Here is a 26,374-nt window from a genome sequence, read left to right as displayed (position 1 = left end):
TATCCATAAAGTGTTGTGAACCTGTGTTCCGTCTGCATAGCTAAAAAGTTGTAGCAACAATTTGCCTGAAGATGGCAGTGTTGGTACATCAATCTGTTTGTAGTATCACTTATCCCATGAACATTTGTGGCAACCGTCCATATCCACTTCATAAACAAACAAAGTAGAAGCATCACTAGTTATGCTCATTCACAAGGTGTACTTCTGCCAGATATTTGCAGATAACAATGCAATACCTTAAGCAGTGACAGCCTGATGTCTCTCTCTGTGGCTGACCTCCCCCTCCTAATAAAGTGGCCACTGCAGGGCTTCGCAGTATGATGTATAATAGGGTCTCTGCAGAGCTTTCAGACAGCCCCCCTGTCAGGTGTGTGGCTGGTAGGAGGTCCTGTTGGATCCCAATGGACTCGCTCCTGTCTGAGAGGGCCACCAAGGAGACAGGCTACATTGCTCCCTGCTGAACAAAATGCCAGCTGCACTGACAAGTCACCTTTTCTACCCGTCTCTCTCTCTCGCTATACTTGCATGAGTCTGTTCACTACAGTCACATTTATCTGTGTGCGTGTGCTGAATACATATGTGCTCCCACGGTGAGCAGCACCATGCTTATGCAGAGGTAATGACCACTAAACAGAGTGACGGCAGGCTGATATATCTGCACAGCTAATTAGATTAGCTTTGTCTCTCTGCAGCGGTGGTGATATTCATTATAAATTCAGAGCAGACAATAGGCTTGTGCTGGAGAGAATGGAGAGGTGACAGCACCTCAGACCTGCTCTGAGCAGAAGAACAGTTTGGACAGTAGGACAGCCCACCAACTCAAATTGGGTGTGGGGAGGGGGGGGGGGGGGACATTTTGCCTGAAGATGTGTGGGTGTACATGTGTGCTCATGCATGTCCCGATATGCTAATGCAGTATATGCATGTGTCGTCTTTGACAGTGCTTAACTGTGTGGGACAGCATTACCCTGCATGGCTTCAAACACCGAGGCTGTCAGCGCTGCAGATGTTTGCTTTAGCTAGATATTCAAAAGAGGTTTATGCCTCTAATACATTCAGAAAACACACCTGAATTGTTGAAGTACAGGCATTTTATACACAAATGTGTGCAAATGGAATGCCAAGCCCGTTTTACCACTGAGTCTAACAAAACAATTTCAATTGAAGGCTCTCCTTTAGACTCCTTTAAATACATTTTACAGAAAGAATGAAAGAACAGTTCACTTAATAAATAAATAAACAATTACAAATTCCAAGAAACATCTAAGAGATTTTAAATTTGGTTTCTGGTAAACATTTTCTGAGAGTGGTGTGTTGGGGAGACTCCTGATCTCAGTAGTGATCCTTTAAATAAGCAACATTACAACCCTGAAGCTAATGTAAAAAGTACAGCATCCAAGCGGCCTCTCTGGACCCACTATAACCAGTCAACTCTCTGATGATAACTATCTCAAACAGCAGCAAGTCCTCGCCTCACTAAAGGTAAACCGTTCTTCAGTGAATCGGAGCATGTTAGCATTTAGCATGTTAGCCGGACCCAGCGTGCCCCTGCATGCCACAAACATCAATGGTGTGTCACTTAGCTCGCCACTTTTTTTTGTTCTTTTTAGCTTTGCTGAGTTACAATAATGCTAATTATAACCACCCCTCATATTTGATCCTTTATTTGATTGTGCTGTCTTGAAGTGTTAGTTCCGGCCCGTGAACGCAAACATTTGTAACGTATAGTTTCCGGAGAGCGGGGTCCTTCCTCTGGATTCCTGGACTCCTGTGGACGCAGACACGCCTGCAACTCCTTCTCTGTTGTAGCCAAATATTTATCTTCTATTTTTTTTTATCAGGGACTTTTCATGTGACTTTTGTTTTCATTTGGTTAGGGAGCAAATTGACATGTAAGCCTACAACGTGGCCTGCACAAATCAACTGTGTAGCAGTCAGAAGGCTAAATGTTTACTGATTCGTCAAGTTACCCCAGGATCCAGTTGCCATGCAAGGTAAACATGGCTTAGCACATGGTGCAAATAGGTCACTGCATCATAAAAGCTTTGTTTGTTGCTTAGTCCCGTGGATTGAAACGTTTACATTACTTGTTTCAGTCCGACCTGTCCAGGAGTAGCCTATTGACTCTGCTTTTAATGGTCTGTGACTCTGGTCCACTGGCTGTTAACCTTGAGCCACTGTAGCCTAGCCTGTCAGTGCAGCTCTGCTGCCATGACAGCACTGACACATTTGAACCCATCAGATCGATTGGCTAACAGCTCTCTGCTCCATGTTGTGTGACCCCAGAGAGGTCAAATGGCGTGAAAACGTTGGGAGCGAGTGATATCACTCTGTTTCAGGGCTAGTTTTTAGCTGAACGTAACCACAATTATTCAGAAATGTACAAGATCGAAATCACGTTTTAATTATTTCCACAAATGCTTTATCTCAGTTTAATCTAATTAGTATGCTTATTGTTTGACACATAAAGCAGTAGAAAGGAAAATGGCCCCTCTGGGAGGTGCCCATCTGCCTCTGACCAAGTCAGCATGTCTTTCTGCAGCGACAGCTCAAACAAACCCCACCTCATGTCTGTGATCTCATGCTTGACTTTTTTTTCCCTCTGTTGAGTAATTAAAACAGAATCACAAAAAAGCAAAAATCCTTTTTACCTATTTTATACTTTGGAATGAACCAAATTGTCAAATTTGAATGTAACAATATGAAATCCCAATCAGGGTTCGTTTACTGAACAGACTGCCCAGAGCCAAAAACAAATGGAAGTATTGAGGGTGATATGCTCCAGTGGAGGCAAATTACAGATAAATCAGAAGCTGCTCATGCATTTTAAGTGCCACATTATACAGAATCCATTAGTAGCAATAGGAGTTCAGCACCACTTGAGATATTAAATCTCTTTGCCTGCAACTGGAACCAGGATGAGTCAATATCAGAGAAGCCCAGCTGCACTGCCAATAGATAGGGGATGTGACCTAAAGGAATGATGCCAGAGTTATACACAAACAACAGTCATGTGATAACAGCACAGGCTGGAGATACTGATGTGTAGCTTGTTTTACAGCCAGACAATCAAATTCACCAGGGGCAAGAGACGGAGCAAGGTAAATGATCTGGAAGTCTGGGGTTAATTGAATTGTTAATGACATACGCCTCGTATCTGAACATTTTTCAAGGTCTCCCACATTTCATGCCAATGCTGAGCGCTGATTTACTGAGGGCCACAAAAATTCCCAACAATTATTTTCAGATCTGTCCTTGTGGCTTTGTGTCTTTGTGTGTGTTCAAAATATGGTGGAAAAATACTTTTTCTCAAGGCTGAAACATTTTCCTTCATCACTCAATGGTCACATGGAGACGAGCTGACTTAAGAGCTATCCATCATTCATCAAACCCAACAACCCCGGCACCTTTCCTCGGTTCTGCACGGTGTACAGCATACCTGCTTTTTCCCCTCCACGTGCTGTAGCCTTTTGGTGCAGGGATGTAGCAATTACTGGGAACGGGCGGGATCACTGTACCAAGGCCAGCAACAGCTTCACGTCTCCTGGAATCAGGGCTGTTCAGCGTGAAACCAAGCTCTTCTGCATTGAACACATGGGCCTGAGGGGGAACAGGGAAATTGAGATCACTGCTTCATAATTTCCTGAAATAATACGGTGTGTAATATCAAACATGTTTCCTTTGGAGCGTACAAACAGATGGAGAAGGAAGGGCCTTGAGTTAAAATAACGTCTGCGTTTATCCTCACAAATATTCTTTAATCCATGCTAAAACACATGTGCATATTGTACAAACAGGATCCATAAGGTTACTAATGAGCTCATACAAGAGTGTAAGAACTCATAAGATGTGCGTGGTGTCAGCTACCTTTAGTGTCTATGATGCCTTTTGCTCATCCTTATATGAATTTGTGTCCCGGGAACATGTGTGAATAACAAACCCTCCAGACTAACGTCTTCTTAGAGATGAGGAGTCAGGTGGAGGGGGAGCTCTTTGGTCAGACCCAGTCCGTGGATGCAGAGACGCCCGCGTGGTGGCAGTGAGAGGACAATAGAAGGTGAAGAAACAAGGGAGGGAAAGAATGGAGGGGTAGAGGGCACCGTCTCTGGAGGCCTCTGTGCTTCGCTGCCAGCGTGTGTAAATCAGCAGGCAGCTCACGGCTGCAATGAGGTAGAAAATAAAAAAAACATAAAAATGTCCAAGTGAAATAAGAGGCAAGAAGAAATCTTTTATGATCAGCCTAAATTCTCCTTACTCTGCAGTAGATCCACTGGCTGGCTTAGCTTGTCTTCTCCAGACCCCGTCTATCATCCCAGTGTCTGCATTACGCCACAAATTACTCAAATTACCCCACCTGCTATTCATGTAATACATATGTAATGAGTATCCTAAATTCACATGATTATCATTCACGGTATGTTAATAGGGCTCATGTCATATTCAGTAATATGCACGTGAAATTATGTGGACTGGCAAACCAGAATGCTGGAAGTTCTTCAGATGTGGTTAAACAAAACAATCCGAACTCAAAGGTCTTCTAAGCTTTTGGATCTATCAGCCCGCTTGGTCTTCTTCAGCAAATAGTGCTGGTTTAGGTGCCATCACATAGTGTGAGTGTGGATCTTTGATCTTAGATTATTTTGGTAACATATAGGCAACATCATCATATTTATCACATTCAGCCCATTATCTTCACATTTTCTCACCCGTAAGCCACGAATATGAGCATTAGCCGGTCAGGTAAGGCAAGTTTAAGTACAGTGTTTATAAAAAGTATTTAGGTCCCCTGGAAGTTTCCATGTTTTATTGTTTTATAAAGTTGAATTAGATTACATTTATTGTGGGTTATTGTTACACTGATTAACAGAAAGTTATTCTTTAATGTCAAATTGAAAACAGGTATCTACAACGTGATCTAAATTACAAAACATTTAAAATGTTGGTTCAAAATACATGACTTCACCCCTTATAATCAATCATCACTGGTGCAGCCAGTTGGGTTTTAGTAGAAACATGATTTAAATGTCTTCAATTCAAATCTCAAAATCAACTTGTACAGTTACAGTTTCTAACAATGCTTCGTAGGTGTAGGTCAGATTTGTTAGTTTGAAGCAGGAGCAACTGTCAGCAGTATTACAAGGCTATCGACACACAGTACGTTTTTAAAGTAACATGAGAAAATGTCCTGCATGCCGAAGCCAAATCATCTCTCAGAGAACTGCAAGTGCATCAGTTAAAACTGCAACATGATTTACAGTACCTGCAGGGAAACATTCATGACAATCTCTGCCACAGAAAAACTGTACTGAGAAAAGGAACAATGCAAAGGTGAGTCAAACCAACAGGGAAATTAAATATAGATATATAATACGTTATACAGGTGGTTGACAAATACTATTTGGCATTCAACCACAACCAAGGCAGTGATGATTTGGACTAAGGTCCTTACCTAAATCTTCTTTTCACCCACATTTTGTTTATCCATTAAAGTGTTCTCTCCCCCTACACAACTGCCTGAATGCTTTTTCAAAGCCTGCCCCACATACGGAGAAATATGAAATGCCTTTGATTTGAGTTTTTGGCCTAAAACGGTCCGATTTAAGAATTTGGAGGCTTTAAAACTCAGCATGTGAATGTTCTGTGTAATTGGAGCGTGTAAACTCCTCTGGTTGTTAAAAGAAAATACTGATATAATACTGAGCATTGGTGTCGTCAATAGTAACCCTGATGATGTTATTCTGTCCAGCGCATCAGCATGGTCACTCTGCTCCTGGCGTGCCTTGGCCTGGGCCCCAAATTAGCTCTGGCTCAAGGACCTCAACCAGAATGTGAGGTACAACCATGTCGGGATCAGTTTGCACTGGATTGGCAGACAGTCAGCTGCAGAGAGGTGAAAGAGGTACAGTGTGGAAAGGGCTATAATTACAGTTAGAGCATCTCTAACATCTCTGACCTCCTCTGATTACAAACTATCCTCCCAGACCAACCAGGGTCATTACTCACCTCACTAACTAGCAGAGTAAATCAGTGGCAGAGCGCTGGCCTGATATTAGAGCCACAGCTAGAGAGTAAACAGGGCCAGAGTACGGAGGCTGAAGCCTTGTAAATAATCCGCGAGGGCGTGGGATATGTTTATAGCAGGTGGACAAAAACCTGTCACTTTGATAAGTCTGATTTATCCTGAATGACATGTCAGCACATAGCTCTACCCAGCCCGTGACAGCCTGGACCGCCGACCCCACACTCTGGGACATGAGACCTGTTTGTAGCAGTGATGCATATAGTATGTGAGAGCGGTAACAACAACAGTTTCATCAAATTAAAGTATCGGCTGTGACATGATGGTGGTCAACGTATCATCCTCTTGGGGGATGGTGTTGTTTTCAAGGCCAGAAACTGGACTTGGAGCCCCATGTGTTTCCCATCCAGCTCCTGAGACATTACTGTCTGCAGCTTGCTGAGGGCAATTAACAAGAAGGAAGAGCAGACACTGCTAACATGTGTGAGAGAGGTGGGTGTGGTGGTCGTAATAAATGACCTGTCTAGACCCATATTTACTGGCCTGCCACTAACCCTGGGTTTCAGCTCATAATATTACACATTATATATTGAAAAATCACTGAAAGGCATGAAAATCTTAGCCTCAAATTCCAGAAATATGAATTTTCAGAGCAGCCTGTCATGATGTTCGTTAGCTTTCAATTTAAATACATCATGTCTTCTTCTCACAATGTGGTAAGCCAGCTGAGGAAACCTTAATTTGTCAGCTGCCATGAGTTATGCTAACAGAAACTGACCTCAATTAAGAGTGACTTGCATTTAAAAAGTGTCTATATCAGATTTTAAGATTTAGACCAAGGGGGGGGAGTCTTTAATGGAATGCTGACAGAGGGCAAGTTGGAGAGGTAATACATTTCCTGCAAAATGCCAGTGGATACCACATAAATAAGGCAGTGTTATTCCTGACAGAAACTCTACATGGAGCTGTGGTGTGATCTACGGCTGAATGACCCGGTTAAAGAGCAGCAGAAACCGCTGACAGCTTGATCAAGATTACCTCTCTAAAGTGGTAGAGATCAAGTCTTTAGCCTTCTCACCAACCCTAGAGGTGATGGTATGAAATGGTGACGGTATACGATAATACTCAACAAGGATGAGCAGCTATCAGTGTCAGCAGGGGGATATTAGTGTAGTGTACCAATAACGTCCTGAGTTGTTTACCCAGAAGGCATGCATTAACAGAGGTATGGGAATATTGCTTATTTGAAGTATAAATTATAGTTGGCTGCGTAAGAATGATATACATGAGCCATGATGTATGAACTGTCTCTAAAAAATGACTACGAATGTATTCTGTCCTGTCGGGAAATTTTGTTTTATATTTCCATCATCTTTCTCAGCAAATCAAATTGTATTTATTATTACTCAGCAGCTCAATCTATATATATTTGACCAGTAAAAATGTATCTTTATGGTTGCTTGTATTAATTAGAGATATTCTGGTATCATTAGTGTAATTTAGTGCTCACTAGATTAATGGCACGGTGGCATTTATCTATGAAACATTATATCTTGATGTTAAATTGCAATAAAAGAACCTGTATATTTTGCAGATATGGCTGTCCAAATCTAACGGAGGGGGATGGGGTGTAGTTGACATCCATTAAGGAAATCCTTTATTGGCACATAAAATGAGAGGCAATTTTTAGCCTTACTTGCCTTTGGCAACCTAACCCATAGCCTAACATTAAAAGGAGGACTCTTAGGGGGAAATACCAAGTCAGCAGTAAAGAAATATTTGTGTTTATGTATTAAATCAGCAACTCAACTTCAGCACCAAAACATGTTTTAAGTGTTGATAATCTACCTAAATGATGGAATAACACACGCTCAGCCATTGTCATTAATTTTTTTTGTCTGATCGGCACTCTGTGAATATCCCGTTGTTTCACTACATCACTTTCCTCCCCTAAAATTAGGCATTTCTTCTCTATATTCAATGTAGTATATTCAATAACTAATTATGGTAATTCATTACATCTCCAATTAGCAGAGAGGCTTTATCGCCGCACTGTACCGTAAAGAGCAGGATTTATGTTGGCTTTGAATGTCACCCAGCGGACAGAGGACTAGCTCATCACTCAACAGGAACAAAACAGAGAGACAGGAGCAAGGAAAAAATAGTGGGAAGAGGGAAAGAAAGATACAGTGAGTTATTGGTTAATGAACACATTTTCCTTCACATTTTCTCACAACCTTGAGAAAACCTTGACAAGGCCCCTTTTGTCCAAAGCAAACCGAAAAGGAGCGGATTACCCCGACAGATAAAATAGTTTTAAAACTTTGGTATTTCAGTGAGGAGGCTGTAAAAAGATATGTACAGTATGTATGTAACCTCGGAGGGATTTGCCTGGCTAACGCCACCTCGCCTGCTGTCAAACAGCCCCTCAGAGGGTGATAAGCATCCCTGCTATTTGTGTGGGTGGCTGTCTTATTAGTGTACAAGCAGCACAGCCAACCATCTGCTCGCTGTGATCCTCCGCCCAGCAGGGTCTCTCAGGTGTCATAAAAAAAACTGTCCCTTTCAAGCTTGGAACAAAAGTGCTGACCAGATAAATAAACTAATTTTTAAAAATAAATGAATATTTTTTTCATTTATCCAGGGAGTTGTGTACATATGTTTGGTGTGCATGCAGGATTTGATATTGACAGTAGCCTGATGTTAACTGCAGAGAATTACAAAGAGAGAATAATGTGATTCCGTTGGGTTAAATATTATTGACAAATGCACTTTTTCCTTATGTCTATACACATGTTAATGGTTTATTTCCTAAGAAAATACTTCGACAAATCTCCATCGCATTGTTTTTTTCATTAATTTCTGCTGTTAACATTCTTCCTGTCTCTTGTCAATTGTTAATGTTAATTCAGTCTGCAAACATAATTTAAAAACTTGTGTCCTGAGGCAACAAAAGAAAAAAAAACTTGTGTATGACATTTCTGCCTTGAGCATCTCTGCTACAGAGGCTGTAATCTATGACCTTTGAAGAGACTCTATTGCCACCTTGTGGCTTAAATCGCAGGTTAAATAATAATAATTAAAAGAAATGCTCTGAAACAACAGATATGTTTAAATCTTTAATTTTTTAACCATTTGCAAATATCAAATTTGCCAAAAGCAGTGAGTGAAATAGTGTGGAAAAACTGTATCTTGGATAGGAAACAAATACAAACAAGCGGTGCAACATGCAGATATTGTAGAAAAATACTCCTAAATATGTATTTCAGTCATAGGAAAATCTTTCCATCCAAGCATCAATCTTCTACAGTTGATACGGGAGGGAATGATCCTGGAAATTACACAAAGTACCTGTTAGATCAAATGGGTTAACTTCAGATATACATTTTGATCCTAAAACAAGTGTAAGAGCCTTGTTCACTGCAGTCATGAGGTCTGAGCAACTTACATGAGGTGTATTTATAGCACGTAAAGCTCCATCAGGAAGTCTTTGGGGACGATTCCTACTGTTCCATTCTTCTCTCCGACCCACCAGCCAAAGCTCTGGTACTCCTGAAACGGGACCGAATGGAAGATGATAAGAGTGAGTCCGCGTCTCCTCGTCATTTTTAATCATGGCTGTCCTCAACTGAAGAAATTCTAAGTCGACTAACACTCATACGATCTTATATAGTAATCGATTAGTTGATTTAATTGACAGATCTTGAAAAAAAAAAAAAGTCATTAAAAATGGCTATTCAGCTGAAGAAATCTTAGTCAACTAACACCAAAAGAATCAATTAGTCAACTAATCAACTAAGAGGGGGCAGCCCTACTTTTAATTAATGTAGTCGCCATTTATCATCACACCACAGAGCTGAGGTTTATCTTAAAATTATTAAATGTTGTCTGATGGGAAAGCTCCATAGAGCAGCAGTTAACTATTTACAAAATCTCCTTTGTTTTCTTTTTACTCTCACCTCCAAAGCAACACCTTCATCCCATCAACAACTTCACATCTCCTGTTCCCTGTCCTGCCCCTCTACCCGCCATCGCCTTTGAGACTGCACACACATCCTCCACACAAAAACCTCAGTGTGCATAGAACACATCACACATAAATCTGTCAAAGCATGACAAGTAATAGCTCCAAATGGCTGTCAGCATGCTGAGATGCGAGGGGAACACTGTGAGGGGAGATCTGACACAAGAGGAGAATACCCCCCCCTCTCTCTCTCTCTCTCCCTCTGGCCAAGAGCCTGACCTCACATCAAAGCCTTCCCATGAATCAGCACTGGGGCTCATGTACTAACAAGGTTGAAGGAAGAGGAACCCGCACAATGTTTCAAATCTATGCCAAAACTCAGGGACGAGGAGGGACCACATCTGTGTCCAGTTATTCCCAGGAGAGAGTAATGGATGTAAGTGATCTTATGGTAGGATTAGACACAAGAACATCACAATAGTTATGGCTAGCACTGACCGTTGTGTGGAGATGGCCCATTCATCACGTCAGATAAAAAGGCGCTTGACTCACTGTCCATGTCAAATATTTATACACAGGACATGAATACAGTAAAAAGTAATTTAGTAGATCTTAAGTATTAACAGCAAATCAAACATCACAAAACAAAAAAAAAAAAAATAATAATAATAATTAATGTGTCTCATGATTACAATGACATTTCACAAGGCCCCGAGGGATAATATAGCAGATTGACATAAGGTGTGTGTAAGAGAGCGAGGGCGCACGTTATGACTTCCTGCAGCTAGCCTTTGAAAAAACGCAACACCTCATTGTGTAGTTCTGCCTCGCAAATAAGTTGTGCTCGAGTGAGTGCGGCACACAGCATGAGAACATATAGACGGAGCTGTGGAAGACTAATGACACCACACACTGTGACAAAGCACACATTACCACACAACTGGACTGTCCCATGATGTAATTACTTATGCCAAATGAACCGCTCCACAGCTCATGCATCAGTTTATAAGCACAAACTGTACGACAAGTGATGAGGTGAAAAGATGTGCAGGCACGATAACAACGGCAGTAACATGTTTGGACAGTGTTTACTTTTTAGCAACCCATCTAGCCACTTCAGTTAAGTGAGATGTTACATCTCTTGATTTGTTTTATGTGCTGTGACGTGGGAGGGACGGGGGGACGGGGGGGACGGGGGGGGGGGGGGGGGGGAGGGGGGTGGTGCAGCATATTCGGACAACACACTCTCCCTCACTCCCAGTCAAGCCCTATAGTCCACATCCAGGTCCTGACTGGGGGGTCTCGAAGCTGTAACACTACAGCTATTTCTGGCCTCTGGAATGGGGGAGGGACACAGGGTAGAGGGGGAAAGTAGAATGGGGGAGCGACTGGGGGGGGGAGGAGTCGACTGTCCCTTAAGCTGCAGTCCAGACAGGTTTTATGGTCATTGCCCTCGCAGCAGGCCACAACCCCCAACACCAAGGTTTCAGCTAATGGCACTCCCAGTCTGAGTGAAAGGGCAACTTAACTCTTGGTTCTTCTTCACACACGAAGAAGGAGTCATAAACGGGCATTTGGCCGATGAGTATAGATGGTGTCTGTCTGCTTTGTTTCCTGCAATTCGTGCTGAATCAATTAAATTTTTACAAAAGAGTAAAAATTTTGATGATCCATTGTATTTGCTCTAGTCATTTTTCAAACAAAATAGCTGAACATCTGGGCTTCTTGATTGGGAACATTTGATGCCTTTTTATCTAGATGTTGTACAGTTGGTCAGTCAAAAAAAAAAAAAAAAAAAAATCTATAGATGTCAGCCGACGCTCTGGCAAATGTTGGGTGGTATTTTCCACTATTTTCTGACATTTTAAAAACAAAGCATTTAATTGATAAATCAGAAAAAACTGAGTAATCAATAATGAAAATATATTGTTCTTACAGCCTACGCCCTATGCTCCTGACTGAAAAAGAAATGTAATTATTAGTCAAAATTATAATTCAGGTTTTTACATAAAAACTGGAGCTCAGTCACGATTTTCAAATCTTCATGGCTTTTACATACCACTAGATGGCAGACTTGAATTTGGCAAAGGATCTGGCCAGCTGACAACAGTTGTCTCAGTTGACTTCATGCTCCATAGAAAACAAACCAGACAGGAAATATAGCCAGTCTAGATGGAGCACATTTCACTTCACACAAACCACAAGGGTCTACATGCATCTGTAGAGTATAGAATTCCTTGACTTATTTGCAATGAAAAAAGCTTGTTAAATGTATCACATCAAAATCAAATTCCAGTTTCATATAAACTACTGAAGCACAAAAGGACTCCTGTTTAGTTACATAATAAAAGGCAAAAAACCTCCTCAGTTCTCAATACCTGGCACCCACAGCTAGCCGACAAGCCTCGGAAATTCTGCATCCACTACACGTCCTCACCTGCTCTGAAATAGAGTGCCGGACTGAGCCTGGGTTTCCTGAGAACACACATTCCTATTTGGCGAGGCGAGAGAGACGTCTGAGAGGTGTGTGGGCTGAGGGCTGCTCACCGCCTGGCATGGCAGCAGCCACAACGTGCTGAAACAGTGCAGATGGAAGTGATGGAATGGCGCTGTGTGCCAGCTAAGCTCAGCCTCCGCCAGCAGCACTAAAACAGTTTCCGTTGTGACACAACTAATCCCCGTCACTGTGCCAGGGAGAGAGCCACTAGCGCAGTCTGCCTCTTTACCATCAGTCGTCCACCTCCAGGCGGTGGGCCAGGTGCTGCCGGTAAAGAATATGAATAGTCGGTTCCTCTGAGGGCCTAAAAAAACTCACTTTAGGTGGTCTGAGGCCAGTAGAACCACTCCGACTACAAACCCCATCTCATAACTTTTGCATCACTGTTGGGTTTGAGCTCATCCTGGTTTCACTAGGCATCAAGAAAACACTCATTAAGGGACAAATGTTTTACCCCTGACCATACCTTGCTCAGTATGTAGATGGAATCTCCACGCCTGAAGGACAACTCATCTGGGTGGCCCCCCGCACAGTCCCATAAGCCCTGGTAGAAGTTGGGGTAGTCTGTGCTTTTATCAACTGCATGGAAAAGCGGAACAACAGATTAGGTGCGATATTTTCTACTGTGAGTGACAACAATAAGTGCACATGTCAGATGCAGCAGTGATTGTTTGTGTGCAGCAAAACCAACAGGAGGCAGTGGAGAGCCTAAAATAGAACTGGAGGCAGACAACAGCTGTATGCCAAGTTCATGCTACCTACTAGGTTTTGAGTATGTTCACACTGGCAAAGGGACAAAAGGTACGCTCAAAACAGTGTGCAGACTTCAAAAACTTTGGACGGAGACTAAACATCTCCAAGGAGGGTCAAGGTTTCATAATGAGTCACTTCATTGAGGTGAAACACATGCATGCAGTCAAATCAGGTCTGCAGTTGCTGGAAGGCTCACTAGCTGGCGCACCATTACAGAACATGAGGATGATTTCATCGAGGCGTTCGCAGGGAGTGTGCCACAGCAGCCTACTTTATGGGTGAGGATTACCATTCTGCAATGATTGAAAAAGATCTTACATAAAAGACCATAAACAAATGCTTCATATTTGAAAACGGTATACTGTATATCTGCCGCCATCCATTTAAGCGTAACCCTCCAACATCTCAGCTCCAGTTACACTGCGTATGCGCCATACCCCATAGCTCAAGACCATCTCCCAGCCTTCAATAAATAGGCTGGAACACTCCTGGAACACCTCAGAAAACATATACAAAAAATATATAGCTTTGTCCTGGTCTGGATTCATTTGCAGTGACATTGTAAAGAAGACGATTAGTTGATTATTTGATTGACAAACGATTCATCGAGATATTTTTCAAGCAAAAGCGTATTTGCCTTTCCATTGTGAGGATTTGCTGCTTTTCTCGGTTTTATATAAATTAAACTGAATCTCTTTGGAGTTGGGACTGTTGGTCAGACAAAACTGTTATTTCAAAGATGTCACCTGTGATTGACATTTTTTATGATTATTTTTTTAATTATTTATTAAAAATTAATTAAATTATTTATCGATAATGACAAAAAAAATCATTCGTTTTAGCTGTACTGTAAAGCCACAAGTTGTTTGCCTTTGCACATCATATGTATTCCATAATTTTCTGTTAGTATGAAATAGTAAATATTTTTTGTATAGTAAATAGAAATACTGCAAACCAAAAACATAACATTATAGTAGGCTGTACACAGTAGTAGGAATCAGGACACTAGGTTCTTGGTAGTTAATGTTAAAGTGGGACCGAGGAAACCCTCGGTGTGTGTTAATGTTGTGGGAAAGTTAAAAAAAGATAAAGTACATAGAGACAGATGGCATGTTATTTTTGCACTTACACAACTTTAATACGTCACTTACTGCAAAAGGAAGTCGGCCAGCTAACAGTTATTTCCAGCATTGTGTTAACTTTCATTTTCACAGAAACTTCCTCTTAAAATGTCACTTCTTCCAAACTGCAGCTTAGAAGGTTGAATTATAAGTGACAGAATGTTAACTTGTGGATCACAGTTCCATTGTGTCTTCTGTCTATGTAGTGAAAGTCACTACACTCTAATCCACAAACTAAACATACCACTCCTATCTGTGCAGAACAAACACAAATGTCTGTGCTTTGTACCTGAAGCAGGAGGAGCAGGTTTGGCGGCTGGCTCCAACTTTGGAGGAGGCTTTGCTGGAGCGGGGATGTCATCCTCTGGAGAATCAAGACAAGATATTGATGGATGAGTGTGTGCTATGAATTAAAGGTTATGGTTACCTGTCGAAGTAGTGGGCAGAGAAATGGATATTAGCATTTTTTAAACAATATGAAAGAGATGCATGCAATTTGTTCACGTTCTGAAGGACAACAGAGATCGTCACAGTGATACGACGCGTGGTCGGACCTGGGAGCTCTTCATAGATGTCTTCATCGATCAGCTCAGACTCAGCTATATCTTCCATGGGTCCAACATCGTCGTACATTTGCTGGTCCTCCTCTTCATCTTCTGGGATGATTCCCGTCATATCTACAAACAGGAAATAGTACATTTGACTTATACACACAAAAACTCGACTTATACTTACACCTACACACACGCACACAGTACTTGATGGTAATAGAGAACATTTTTGATTTTTTAATTCATTAAGAAACAAATGTTGCCGTTTCTAAAGTTATAGAGCATAAACATGAGTTTTTCTTATGATTGAAACAGTTCAAACCTCTCAAAACAAAGTCTATCTGTTTCACCCATTCCTCCGCCTCTTTCGTCGATGACGCACAGAACTATGATGAAAGAGAAGAGAAATGAAAACTGCAGTCAGTGCAATATGCAGTTCTACATATATCAATTAACATAAACAAATAATACTGCATTTATGCATAGTAAAATGTTCCGCATGGAAGAGCCTGAATGTTAGAAACACTCATTTAGACTTTTTAAATATGCGCGTCAGGTTGAGCCATTGCAAAGGCAGCAGTGTCAAATGAATGAATAGCTTTTTAAGAATAACGAGTTAATGAAGTTCATGTACACACAGGCCTTGCCAAGTTTTAAACATGGCACATCTCAAGTCCACATTTGTTTTTCAATTAGGAAGCACACATAGAACAGCAGTGACTCAAATCATCACCAAGAGACGAGCGCACCTGATAGACTCGCTTGTCTGGAGCCGTTACTTCAAAGCAACAGTCTTTCTTTGAGTCTTTGCGTAAGGTGCTGTTCATTTGGACAGTGTAACCATCGATACTGAACTCCCCCTTCTGCTGCTTGTCTGGTTACAGGAAATTAAAACATCATCATTCATGGTTCAGATACAACAACTGCAATGTCACTTTCAAAAGCATAATGCCAAATATCCATCCACTTCAAAAAGTACCTTTTTCACTGCCATAATAGTAGAAGGTATGATGACTTAGAGCGCACCATCTCTTCTGCCACTCGGTGCCAAAAAAACTGTGATCTGGGGAAGGAAAACCAACAATAATCTCACCATAGAAGAGATAGTTCATTGTCTGGTTTATTTAGGGGGCAATCAGAGCTGTATGTTGCAAAAAATGTGAAAATGGCAAAGGGATTCTGGTTGTTAGATCATGTGATATCCTGGGTGTAGGTGGAGCTGACATGTTTTGCCTTTACACAGTTAATAGCCTGCTTTTTGTTCACATCCCTGAAGAGGACCTTGAAAGTGAAAACAAAACATCAATCTTTCTTTTGGAGCTCGGAGCTTACGGAGTGTCGACATCGTCTCCATTATAGGCGTCTAATCATCAAAGCACCCACCCTTTCTGCGCTTCTCAAGGTATCCCGCTTTAAAGACAGATGTCAGGTCCTGAGCCGCCACAGGTGGGGACTGATGGCCACCTGGTGAAGAGAAGTGTTTTCAATATGTAAAAGTGAAAATTACATTTGTTTTAAAAATGTTAAACATGAACAAATGGGTTTCTGACTAACGTCGTGTATTTAGTTTATCACGTGTACGTTTGACTGATGTTTAAATAAGTAGTAAAAGCTATGGAAGCTCCACTCGGCAATATTTTGCTTCTCCCTGGAGGAGATTCCCCTTGCAGCGTGCAACTTCAATGCAAATGTTCAACTGCTGTGTCAAAGTTGCTTTGTGTGAAAGAGCAGCCATAAAACTGGCAGCTGCCTGCAGACCATAAACCCCAGACCCCTAATAGCCACTTCACAAGGATTTCCCTGATACAAGTAAATACAAAATCTTATATATTTCCACGATGGAGCATACAAGGTTAAAGCTACTGTATATATCGAGGCATGTTTTTTTCTCAAACTACAACCATGGCAGTAATGTTCAGTCCCCAGATTGTGGCTGAGAGCAATAAAGCCTGTCAAAGCGCTGGGGTGAAAGAGGTGGTGGGAGTAGCTGTTGTGCCTCCCAAATTGCTTCCCAAGTATGTTGCCAAGTTACAGTTGGAATGCCTCCCTCGTTGTGCCACTCAAAGTCACTTTCTCCAAGGAGCAGAGCCAAACATGTGTATATTTTCATGCTGAGATGCAATTTTCAATCATTTAATCCAAAGCTTGTTAGCAAGTCAACTTTTTGGACGTCTGGTAAGTGCTTGTGGCTTACCGTCAAAAGCATCTTCATCCTTGTCGGCACGCTCTGACTGCAGCGACCCTCCATCGTTGTTGCTGTCAACTTCCTCCTCATCATCGGAGTCATCTCCACCTAGAGTACACAAAAAGTGCAGTTAAGTGCAGTTACGGTACATGTTATATTGTAACACAGTGAGTCCCAACCTGTTGTGCAATTGTATCAGGCGTGAGCATTGTATTTGAAGAGTGATTTCCCCTTTTCAAACTGTTTTTCATGCTGTGACCTCTTGTGTGGGTCCCGACTCCCAGGTTGGGAACCACTGGTATATTAAGTAAAGTTGAAAACCAACACTCACTTTTGTCCTTGAAATCGTCTGGGAAACTGTTGGGGGGAACAGTAAATTGGTGTTAACAATTATCATGTTTTGCATTAGGATCTTTAAAACCACTATCTGATGTATATGCAAACAGACAACCTACCCCAACTTGACCTCTTTAATCCGCTTGATGAAGGCGTCCCTCTTCTCTTTTGCCTTCTTGCTTAGATTTTCCCCTTTTAATCCATCAGAGAGAAAATATTCTAGGTCTAGATGCAAAAAAAAAAAAAAAACACACCAGGTAAAACATTCATAATCACCACATACTGATTGTGACGTTTTCTTTTTTGCAGCCAAATTGCCCACTACTGCTGGAGATCATATTCCCTTTCAAAAGCACAATACATGAGTTTGTAGCTTTGGCAGTGCATTGTTTAAAACCCATCAGCATGAATGAAATAGCAGCAGTTCTGTGGTGCTTAGTCGTACAGAGTCTGCGCTTCCCCTTTTTCTTTACGAAAGGGTCTCTTAAAAGCTAGACTTTGTGGCACGAGCCCTCACTGAAGAAGGAAAACAACCCGCGTGGGCAAACAAACATTATCTTATGAAGGTTTTACCTGAAATCAGCGTCGTGAACTCCTCGGGAGTCGCACGCATTGTTATGAGAGCTTGTTCGTGGCAGCAGTGGACCGTCCAACGAGGGGAACTTCACATGATACGGAAGCAGCAATGAGTTCACGGACACGGAAGTTAATCTGCTAATTATTTATAACTGACCACACAGTTCCGCTGCAAAAATAAACACTGAACACTGCCTTATTCAACATCCAAACTGGCGTGTATTACTTCATCAGATGGTGTGTGTGTGTGTGTGTGTGTGTGCATATATATATATATAGTTGTGTCTGCTACTGATGACGGGAGTTGATGCTTTAATGGAGCGACGAGTCTTTACAGACTAATAAAGTCAGCGGATAACGCCTGATCATATTTTTGATTGATTCCAGATCATATTTATCTGGCACTTAAGACTGTGACTGACTCACTGGACACATTTTGTGAGTGTCTTTTTTACAGTGATGCAAGCACTTTGGATTTATGAATATGTCAACATTGTAAATCTAAACAGGGATCATTAATAAGCTATGGCAATTATATAAAACTGTTCTGCAGGGTTCTCTGCAAGTTTTTCTTTCGCCGTTGAGCAACATAGATGTTTGAAGGAGCCTGTGCAACTTCTGCTGCATTGGTTTATTACTGCACATTTTAAATATTTGCATCATTGGCATCTCATTTGTGAGTCAGTTTGTAATCAGTTTCTATTGTACAATCAATGACAAATACAATTGTCCCATCCTGCCTGATGCAATCAATGCACCAGTGCAAGTCAAATAAAATAACTCACTAATTATATAAAGGGAAACCTGTGGTGCCTCATGTGTATTCAGTGAAGCAGCCGGTCGTCATATTGTTTATAAAGGTGTCAGTTATTCACTAGTCATCTTTTGACAGGAAGAATCACCCAATCCAGGTTTAAAGACGGAGCCTTTGAACTGTATAGCCTGGTGTTGTGGAGAAATGAGACAGAAATGTCAGTGCAGCTCTGGAGGGGCTGTATGAAAAGCTTTAGCTTTTACTTTAGCTGCAGGTGGTGGACGGAGTTTGTCAGTGCTGCCAGACACACAGACTCTTCCCCATGAGACACTTTATTTACTCTAGCTTCAGTCCAGCTTTGGAAAAGACTTAACATCCACACAACATCCATTTGTATTTGTCTATCAGCTGTCTCTCCTCAGAGAGGAAAAGTTGGTTTGATGATTTAAATCCAAAGATAGTTCATACAGAAAAACAGTGATGCTTCTTTCTACACACTTTTTCTTCATATCTTTGATTGAGTGTGAAAATGTTATGGATGTTAATTCAGAATGACCCTGAGAAAAGGAGCACCAGCCCTTTTAGTCTTAGTCTGATTGGCGATGTATGATTGCATTCCACAGCTAAGATCATATTCTGCATGAATATTATTGTTTCTGCACACACACTCTGACTTCCTGTTGGGAGTTATCTGAGTAACCGGTACATTCTTTATGAGCCACGAATCCTCTGAGGTCATTCAAAACCTGACCCCCTCCTGACCTGGCAGTAGTTCCTCCCAGCTTGGAGAGGAAAGGAGAGCCAGCTTGACCTTCGACCTGTGTGTGTGTGTGTGTGTGTGTGTGTGTGTGTGTGTGTGTGTGTGTGTGTGTGTGTGTGTGTGTGTGTGTGTGTGTAGGGAGGGATCTGCTGGCACAGTGTTGTTTCCTATTTCCCATAAAGCTTCATCTCCTCCTTGTGATTGGTTCCTCTCCTTTCACTCATTACGTGTTTATGATTTACTGGATGACCAAGCTTCTCAAAGTCACCAAACTCTTTCATGTAACCATACATGATAAAGAAATTAGATAATTAAATTCATGAATGTGATGATTAACTATGCAATAATTTGTAATGGTGAAATCAGTGGATGTGGAAAAAAAGCATGATGTATCCCACGTTTTATTTCGTGCTCATTAAAAGAGACTATAGAGTGTGCCCTTGGAATAAGGACTGCCCTTTTTTTAAACAATGAGCATGTATTTGTGGTTAATCTAGCCTGTAGACTCTGTAGACTGACATGTTGACACAGTGTGAACATACTATTTAAAATGAGCTCAGCAGCACCAAAACCAAATCTGACTTTCTCTCTGCCTCCTGGGCCTTTTAGAGTTTTCCCGACCTATTTTCAAGAGGTTCACAATTCGCCATCATTTAGTACCATATCTCAGTAGGAATATTAGTTCACCACCTCGCCTCACCTTTTTTTTTATCATTGCTGTGGGGCTCTAAGTATAACCGCACAATCCTGAGATGCGGAGGCTATAAATGAATCACGTTGCCTGCAGACTCTGGTCAGAGTAATTGATCAGCGTGATTGTTAATCTTGTGGTTCCTGGAACAATCTCTGGCTTTTCATCGACCATTGCCCCTAAAGATTTAATATCAGCATCCTATTAAAAAACAGCCACCACGGCTGTGACATTGTGGCTTCTCTGCGCTTCATCGAGCCGAGGCTCAACTGGTCGGTGTGAGGGATTCCTTTACCCGCATAGACGGAATCAATTTGGTCCATATTAACCTTCATTAAAACAAAAATACTATAAATACATTTTGCTATTTACCTGTCTGTTGTGCTACTGTGTTGCAAGTACAGAACAATATAAATTAACATTTGAAACAATTCAGGGCAAAAAAAAGTATTATTAAATTATTGAATTAACCGTAAATAATTTGAAATCATAAAAAGTTTTGAAAAAACATAATGGCGTATAAAACGCGATTCTAAATTTCAAAAGTATTGTATGCTGCGGATCAGGCTATAAACAAGCACCATCAGTGCTGTGAGTTTTATAGGCAATAAAATTTAATTAGAGAGCCAAGAAAAGTCACAGCTTTTGGCCTGGGACTCCTAGCAGGCAACTCTCACTGCAAATGTTCTTTTTCTGGGTTTCAACATGAGGGGGCAATGAATCTGCTTTTTTTCTGATCCGATAAATCACTGAGGTTTGTATACCAGAAGCATGGTCACGTTGAAAAAAAAAAGATTTCAACTAAATCAATGAAAATAAACAAAGATTAAAAAAAAAAAAAAAACTGGGCTGCAAATACCATTTTTAATTTGTTTTACTTGCATGTTAATTGTATCCCATAGTGCGCTGTGCTCACTGCATATATTTGGCTATTTGTTTGGGGAAGTTTGAGATTATAAAATCAACAGTTTATTCACAAGAACATATTAACGGAGACTATAATTCAGAAAATATCCCGTGGCTTTTAAATTAAACAGTTTATAATATCCTTATTTGAATACTGTGAGAAACTACATTCAGCATTATGAATTATGCATGAACATAATTAATTTCTCCTCTGGCCGATATTTTTAGATATTTATGTTTTATTTTAAAGGCCTACAATCAATGAGCTCTCCAAACTTTCTCACGGTGAAATAAGACAATAGCGCTGCTGTTTCCAATCAATGCAAAGTTTTATTTCAAGAAAAATATTCTGCTCAGTTATAGTCGAATCCATATAAAAATAAACTCTCCTCTCGCAGCCTAATGGTATAAACTACCCATAGGCTAAATAGCTGTGTTGCTTTTGCTTTAACTTACCTTATTTATGAGATCTATTATCGCTAAAACCGATTACAAAAACTGCACACAAGTGTCTGAATTCAAATAAAACATGTTAAAATATTTCAGTAGCTCAAGTTTTGCAGGTCGATTGTTGTGAATGTTTCTGAGAAAAGGTCAAACGTTTCGGATGATAAAGACAGGGGACTTTGTGCCGAATCTGACAAACTTGGTGAGAAAGAGGAGGAGGATGAGAAAACGTGGAAATCCTGCAAAGAAACGTCCAGGCCCGGGGAATGATCATTGTCCGGGCCTATTGTTGACACGCAGAGAGGAACAGTGGGTGCCGGGTTAGGAAAATGTTTCAGATTTTTCTCATTGCTGTTCAAAGGCGTAACCGCCGGGCTTTGGTTCTCCTCATTGTGGCCGTTCTGACACTGTTGTGAAGTTAAGGTATTTTGGTGGAAATAGCTCTCCCTCTCCAGGAGCGTCCCAGCTGCGCTGCTGTCCACCGCCTGCTCAAACTCGTCCTCCGGCCCGTCGTCCAGACACGTGTATTTCCCCTCACTGTCCCGGTTCTCCTTGCAGTGGGTCTGCCTCTTGTGCTTCATCCTCCTGTTCTGAAACCACACTTTCACCTGCTTCTCAGTTAAATCCAGCAGAGAAGCTATTTCCACTCGCCTCGGTCTGCACAGGTATTTGTTGAAATGAAACTCTTTCTCCAGCTCCAGAAGTTGGGTGTTGGTGTACGCGGTCCTCAACCTCCGGGATGCCCCTCCACCTCCAACAAGAACTTCTGGCACCTCTGGTGAACCTAAAGAAATAAACCAAAGATTATATTTGTAATCAGACACATTAAACACATGCAGTTGTGTGTGTATGTGTTGGTGTGTGTGTGCGTGTGGGGAGAAAAACAAGCTCCATGGGGTGAAACTTGTGGCAAGAAAGCACCGGGACTGGGAAGATTTATGGGCCCCAGGCAGAATATGATGGGTCTGCGTGGACAGGACAGGATGGAGGGTGAAGATTAATGAACATGCCAGCTGCTGGCCCGTGTAAGAATAATCTATCACTCTCCATTACTGTCAAACATTAACACTCTTACACTGCATCACAAGTCAATGCGTTACTTGATGAGATTAAGCATGCTTAAATCAAAATCTTATATTGGCTTAAAGGGACGCCCACGTTGCACAAGGCCCGGAATGCAGCTCCTTGTTGAGGGGAATCCTCAGACAACGAGGAGCCTTTTTGCATGGAGGTTGTTAATCATCATGTCTTGCCTTGGGGGGAGAAGTAGAGTGGCGAGGAGTCAGCCGTGGTCGCAGCAGCAGCAGCAGTAGTCTGATTTCTCTTGATGCTTTTCTTCTCCTTCATCCACGGGTACTCCGGGGGCAAGGATCCAGCTTGCAGCGGATGCTTTGAGCGGCTGTGGCGTGCGTGGATGCCCGGGCTCAGGCCGGGGATGGTCTGCTCAAAAGGAGGAGGAATCAGTGTCGACTGTGAAAGCGCCGAGCTCTTGATTGATGAACTTTGAAATGCATCACCGACAGGGTTGGCGAGAGATGTCAGGCACTCTGCGAGCGACGGCTGGCTGTTGATAAAACCACTTTCTCTCCCAAATTCGTAATTCATCTCCTCCTGCTTGTCTTGAAAACTCGCTGATTTTAAGATTAATTCACTTCAATAAGCAGTTTATTGTCATAAACTACTAAACTCGATATGGTCGTATGGAGACCTCAGCGCCATAAACTATTGCTTTCTTGAGGACATGGTTGGAATTAGACCCTGCTGCTTGTCACATGATTGCATCTGCCCAATGACAATTTGGGTGTTTTATCAAAAGAAGCCACTGTCCCCTGTGATTGATCGAGAAAGTCGGAGGGGTAACGCCTCATTCCGGGGGTAGGGGTTGCTTTATTTACACATTTTTGGGGGTCAGTTTGTTCGACAACCTCCCCCCCCCCCCGCGCCTTCTTTGCGCGTCCACGCAGTCAGTCGTACAAATGCGCGCGTATGAGTTGTGGTACGCGCACGTAGGTGTCTGTGAGCTTGTACATTTATTTGTAGCGTGGCACTGCACAAATCATTTCAGCAGTCACATTTGTGTCTCATAATGCGGCGACGCCCACAGTCGTTATCAGCGCCAAGGCGTTAATCTTGAGACTTTTTTTGAAGGTTTTTCTTAGAGAAGAAAAGCTGCACCAGACATCCAACATGTCGAACCCTCCCCCAACGCACACCACAGGAGAGAGAGACAGAGAGACAGAGAGAGAGAACGATTACCTTTTTTCAATGTGATTTTGAGTTCGTCAGATGTTGGGGTAAATTGATCTCTATCCCAGACTCCCAATGCATTATGTTGTACTTTCTCATCGAAGTCTTTTTAGGAAAAACCCTGAAAAAGAATTGTGTCAATGTAAGAGGGCATGTTGGGTTATTTAACAGACATTTGTCACCATTTTACAGTTTACAGCTCCCTGTCCCACATCCCATTTCATTTATTTTATTTCACCTAGGGATGATATTGACCTAAGCCATCATCCTTACCCCTCAGCATCATTGGTTATAACATAGCGGAATGTAGAAATGATTTGCCACTGCTGTGAGGCAGAGGAAAGGTGGGGATGTGATGGCTGTTTATTGCTCAAGCTCTAAACAAAGAGCCCTGGTAGCCTGTGTGTGATCAATCTTTCTCGCCAAAAGGTCTGACAGCTCCTTGCCCTAAGAACACATTTAAACCATCTAACACTCCCTTAGATCATATATGGCCAGGAAGAGGACAGCCACTCTCTATGTAGGCTGTAGGAGAAGTTTTCAATTTAGAAATGTGGGGATTTCTTGAGAAGTACGGATGAGACGCACGGCCATTACGCACAAAAGCTTTTTGCCCACTCGCTTAGTAATAAATCAGAAATCCATCTAGAGACGAAACTCTGTCGCTTTTCGTTTTCAGAAAGGACTATACTGGCACAAAAAAACACAGAGGAGTGGAAAGGACTTGGTTAGTGGTAGAGAAACGAACGGAGAAGCTTTTACATGGGATCGATTGTTTGCTGAGGTGAGTGGGTGTTGCCATTCAGCAGAAATCCCATTCAGTCTCATACCTTTCTCCGTGTCAGATGTGAACACGTCTTTCTTTGGCCTGTTCGGTTTCAAGAATAATTCAGTTTGACCACGTTTGCTTGAAATGTTTGATTTCTACTTCATATAACTGTGTATTTTGACTTATTTTTACATGTAAGCATAGTAAAGATTTTGCGAACGACTAATATCCTTATATTCCCGAAGAAATTAGGCTAGAAAACGAAAGATAACAGACAAATGACTGACTTAGAAATCAATTAAATTACCTTTAAATTAATCCGAATTCAATGTGTGTTGTTCATTGTTATAATGTATTGCGACAAATGATATACATCTAAATATAATATCTAAGATAACCACATTCATTTACTATTTATTTTTATTTGATGTGCATCTAACGTTTGTTTTGTATAGACTGTATAAAGCTGGCCATATTTAAACCGACACAGGTGTAGAAACAGAACAAAGAGCCCTCTGAAAGATGAATCAACCTCTACAATATTCAACAGAACCTGTGTTCTCAGACTTGAAAACATTGAACATTTTGTATCGCACCTACATTTTGATTTAATTCTGCTGCTTTTGTTCGGGGCTGTGCAGACACAACGCTACGCTTTGCTGCTTGTTTTGAGCGGATGGAGTCAGAAAACAGTGTCTGGAGCTGTGAGGAGGAGCGGCGCGTTTCCCGTCTGTTCTGAGACAACGGGAGACATCTGGGAAGCAAGCAGGCCGATCCTGAGACCACTGTTCTTTGTATTTTAAGAAAAAATATTTCAATTACAATTTACAGCTTATACTGTGTTGTACACTTATTTCCATTTATTGGGAGTGTGATGCTAATGTATACCCAGACTAAACATATATAGTTGCATAATTACCAAACGTGCATCTGTTTTGTTTTTCAGTGTGAAATGTGGTAAATGTATTCAAATGTAATTGCTTATTATACATTTATTACACATCCTGCATAAGCAAGGTTTTGTCTTTTTTTACTTTTTATATTTTGTTGAAATGATTCCAATCGTCTTAAAAAGTGTGAATTGCAACAAAAAAAATATAGGAGTAAGCTTCACGGTCCTGTGTGTGTGTGTGTGTGTGTGTGTGTGTGTGTGTGTGTGTGTGTGTGTGTCCTGGAAACAAAGCAGTGTTCACGAAAGGATTTCCAAATTACATTTTTATTTATAGAGCCCCCTGGATTCATGAGAAGATTTGACAGATACTTGAGGCTCGTGGAAGGGCCGCAAATCAAATTGTTTTGCACTTCGACATGTGGAGAAAATGTCGTGATAAAACGCAGATATGGTCATTCTGGGCCCTTTGTTTGCCTCCCAGGAAATCAAAAGAAGACAAAATTATCAAAAAATGTGGGATTATAAAAAAGGAATGAAATATATAAAACACCATTTTAAGAGACCATTGATTCAAGTCTCCTTGCGCAGTTGCCCTGTGAAGGTAAAAATGGATAAGAACACGTTTTACGGAAGAAATAGTATACTTCAAATTCATGTGGCGTTGACAACAATAATAACAAGGCAGGAAAATGAATTATATGAAGTATAGCTGATAAAGCAGCTCTTTAGAAAGCAAAGTCCAGGCTTAAAATGTCTGTTTCACTTGAGAACTGCATTGATCTGAAGTGTTCTCAGCATGGCTCGATACAGAGGTCAGTCATTTTCAAGAAATTATTTGCAAACATGTTAAGGCCTATGTAATGACGCACACACACACACACACACACACACACACACACACACACA

General features: G+C 41.4%; 2 protein-coding genes across 2 annotated transcripts; both read right to left on the bottom strand.

The window, feature by feature from the left end:
• Positions 1–9,125: 9,125 nt before the first annotated feature.
• skap2 (src kinase associated phosphoprotein 2) lies at positions 9,126–18,228 on the bottom strand. Its single transcript, XM_076109442.1, has 13 exons — positions 18,000–18,228; positions 17,546–17,651; positions 17,422–17,447; positions 17,100–17,198; positions 16,289–16,369; positions 15,885–15,968; positions 15,655–15,779; positions 15,228–15,291; positions 14,909–15,031; positions 14,644–14,718; positions 12,947–13,059; positions 9,468–9,571; positions 9,126–9,350 (listed from the first exon to the last, which is right to left on the bottom strand). Exons 1-12 carry the CDS (start codon positions 18,037–18,039, stop codon positions 9,479–9,481), a joined length of 1,029 nt encoding a protein of 342 aa, XP_075965557.1. The 5' UTR covers positions 18,040–18,228; the 3' UTR covers positions 9,126–9,350; positions 9,468–9,478.
• Positions 18,229–21,655: 3,427 nt separating this feature from the next.
• Positions 21,656–23,165, bottom strand: hoxa2b (homeobox A2b). Its single transcript, XM_076109277.1, has 2 exons — positions 22,814–23,165; positions 21,656–22,335 (listed from the first exon to the last, which is right to left on the bottom strand). The coding sequence occupies exons 1-2, from the start codon at positions 23,163–23,165 to the stop codon at positions 21,656–21,658; spliced, it is 1,032 nt and encodes a 343-aa protein (XP_075965392.1).
• Between the last annotated feature and the right edge of the window lie 3,209 nt (positions 23,166–26,374).

This window comes from Anarhichas minor, unplaced genomic scaffold (assembly GCF_050575085.1).
Source record: "Anarhichas minor isolate MPS153535 unplaced genomic scaffold, ASM5057508v1 ptg000041l, whole genome shotgun sequence".
Taxonomy (NCBI): Eukaryota; Metazoa; Chordata; class Actinopteri; order Perciformes; family Anarhichadidae; genus Anarhichas; species Anarhichas minor.
Note: the sequence above shows the minus strand (reverse complement) of the source record. Positions and strands in the feature narration are given on the sequence as shown.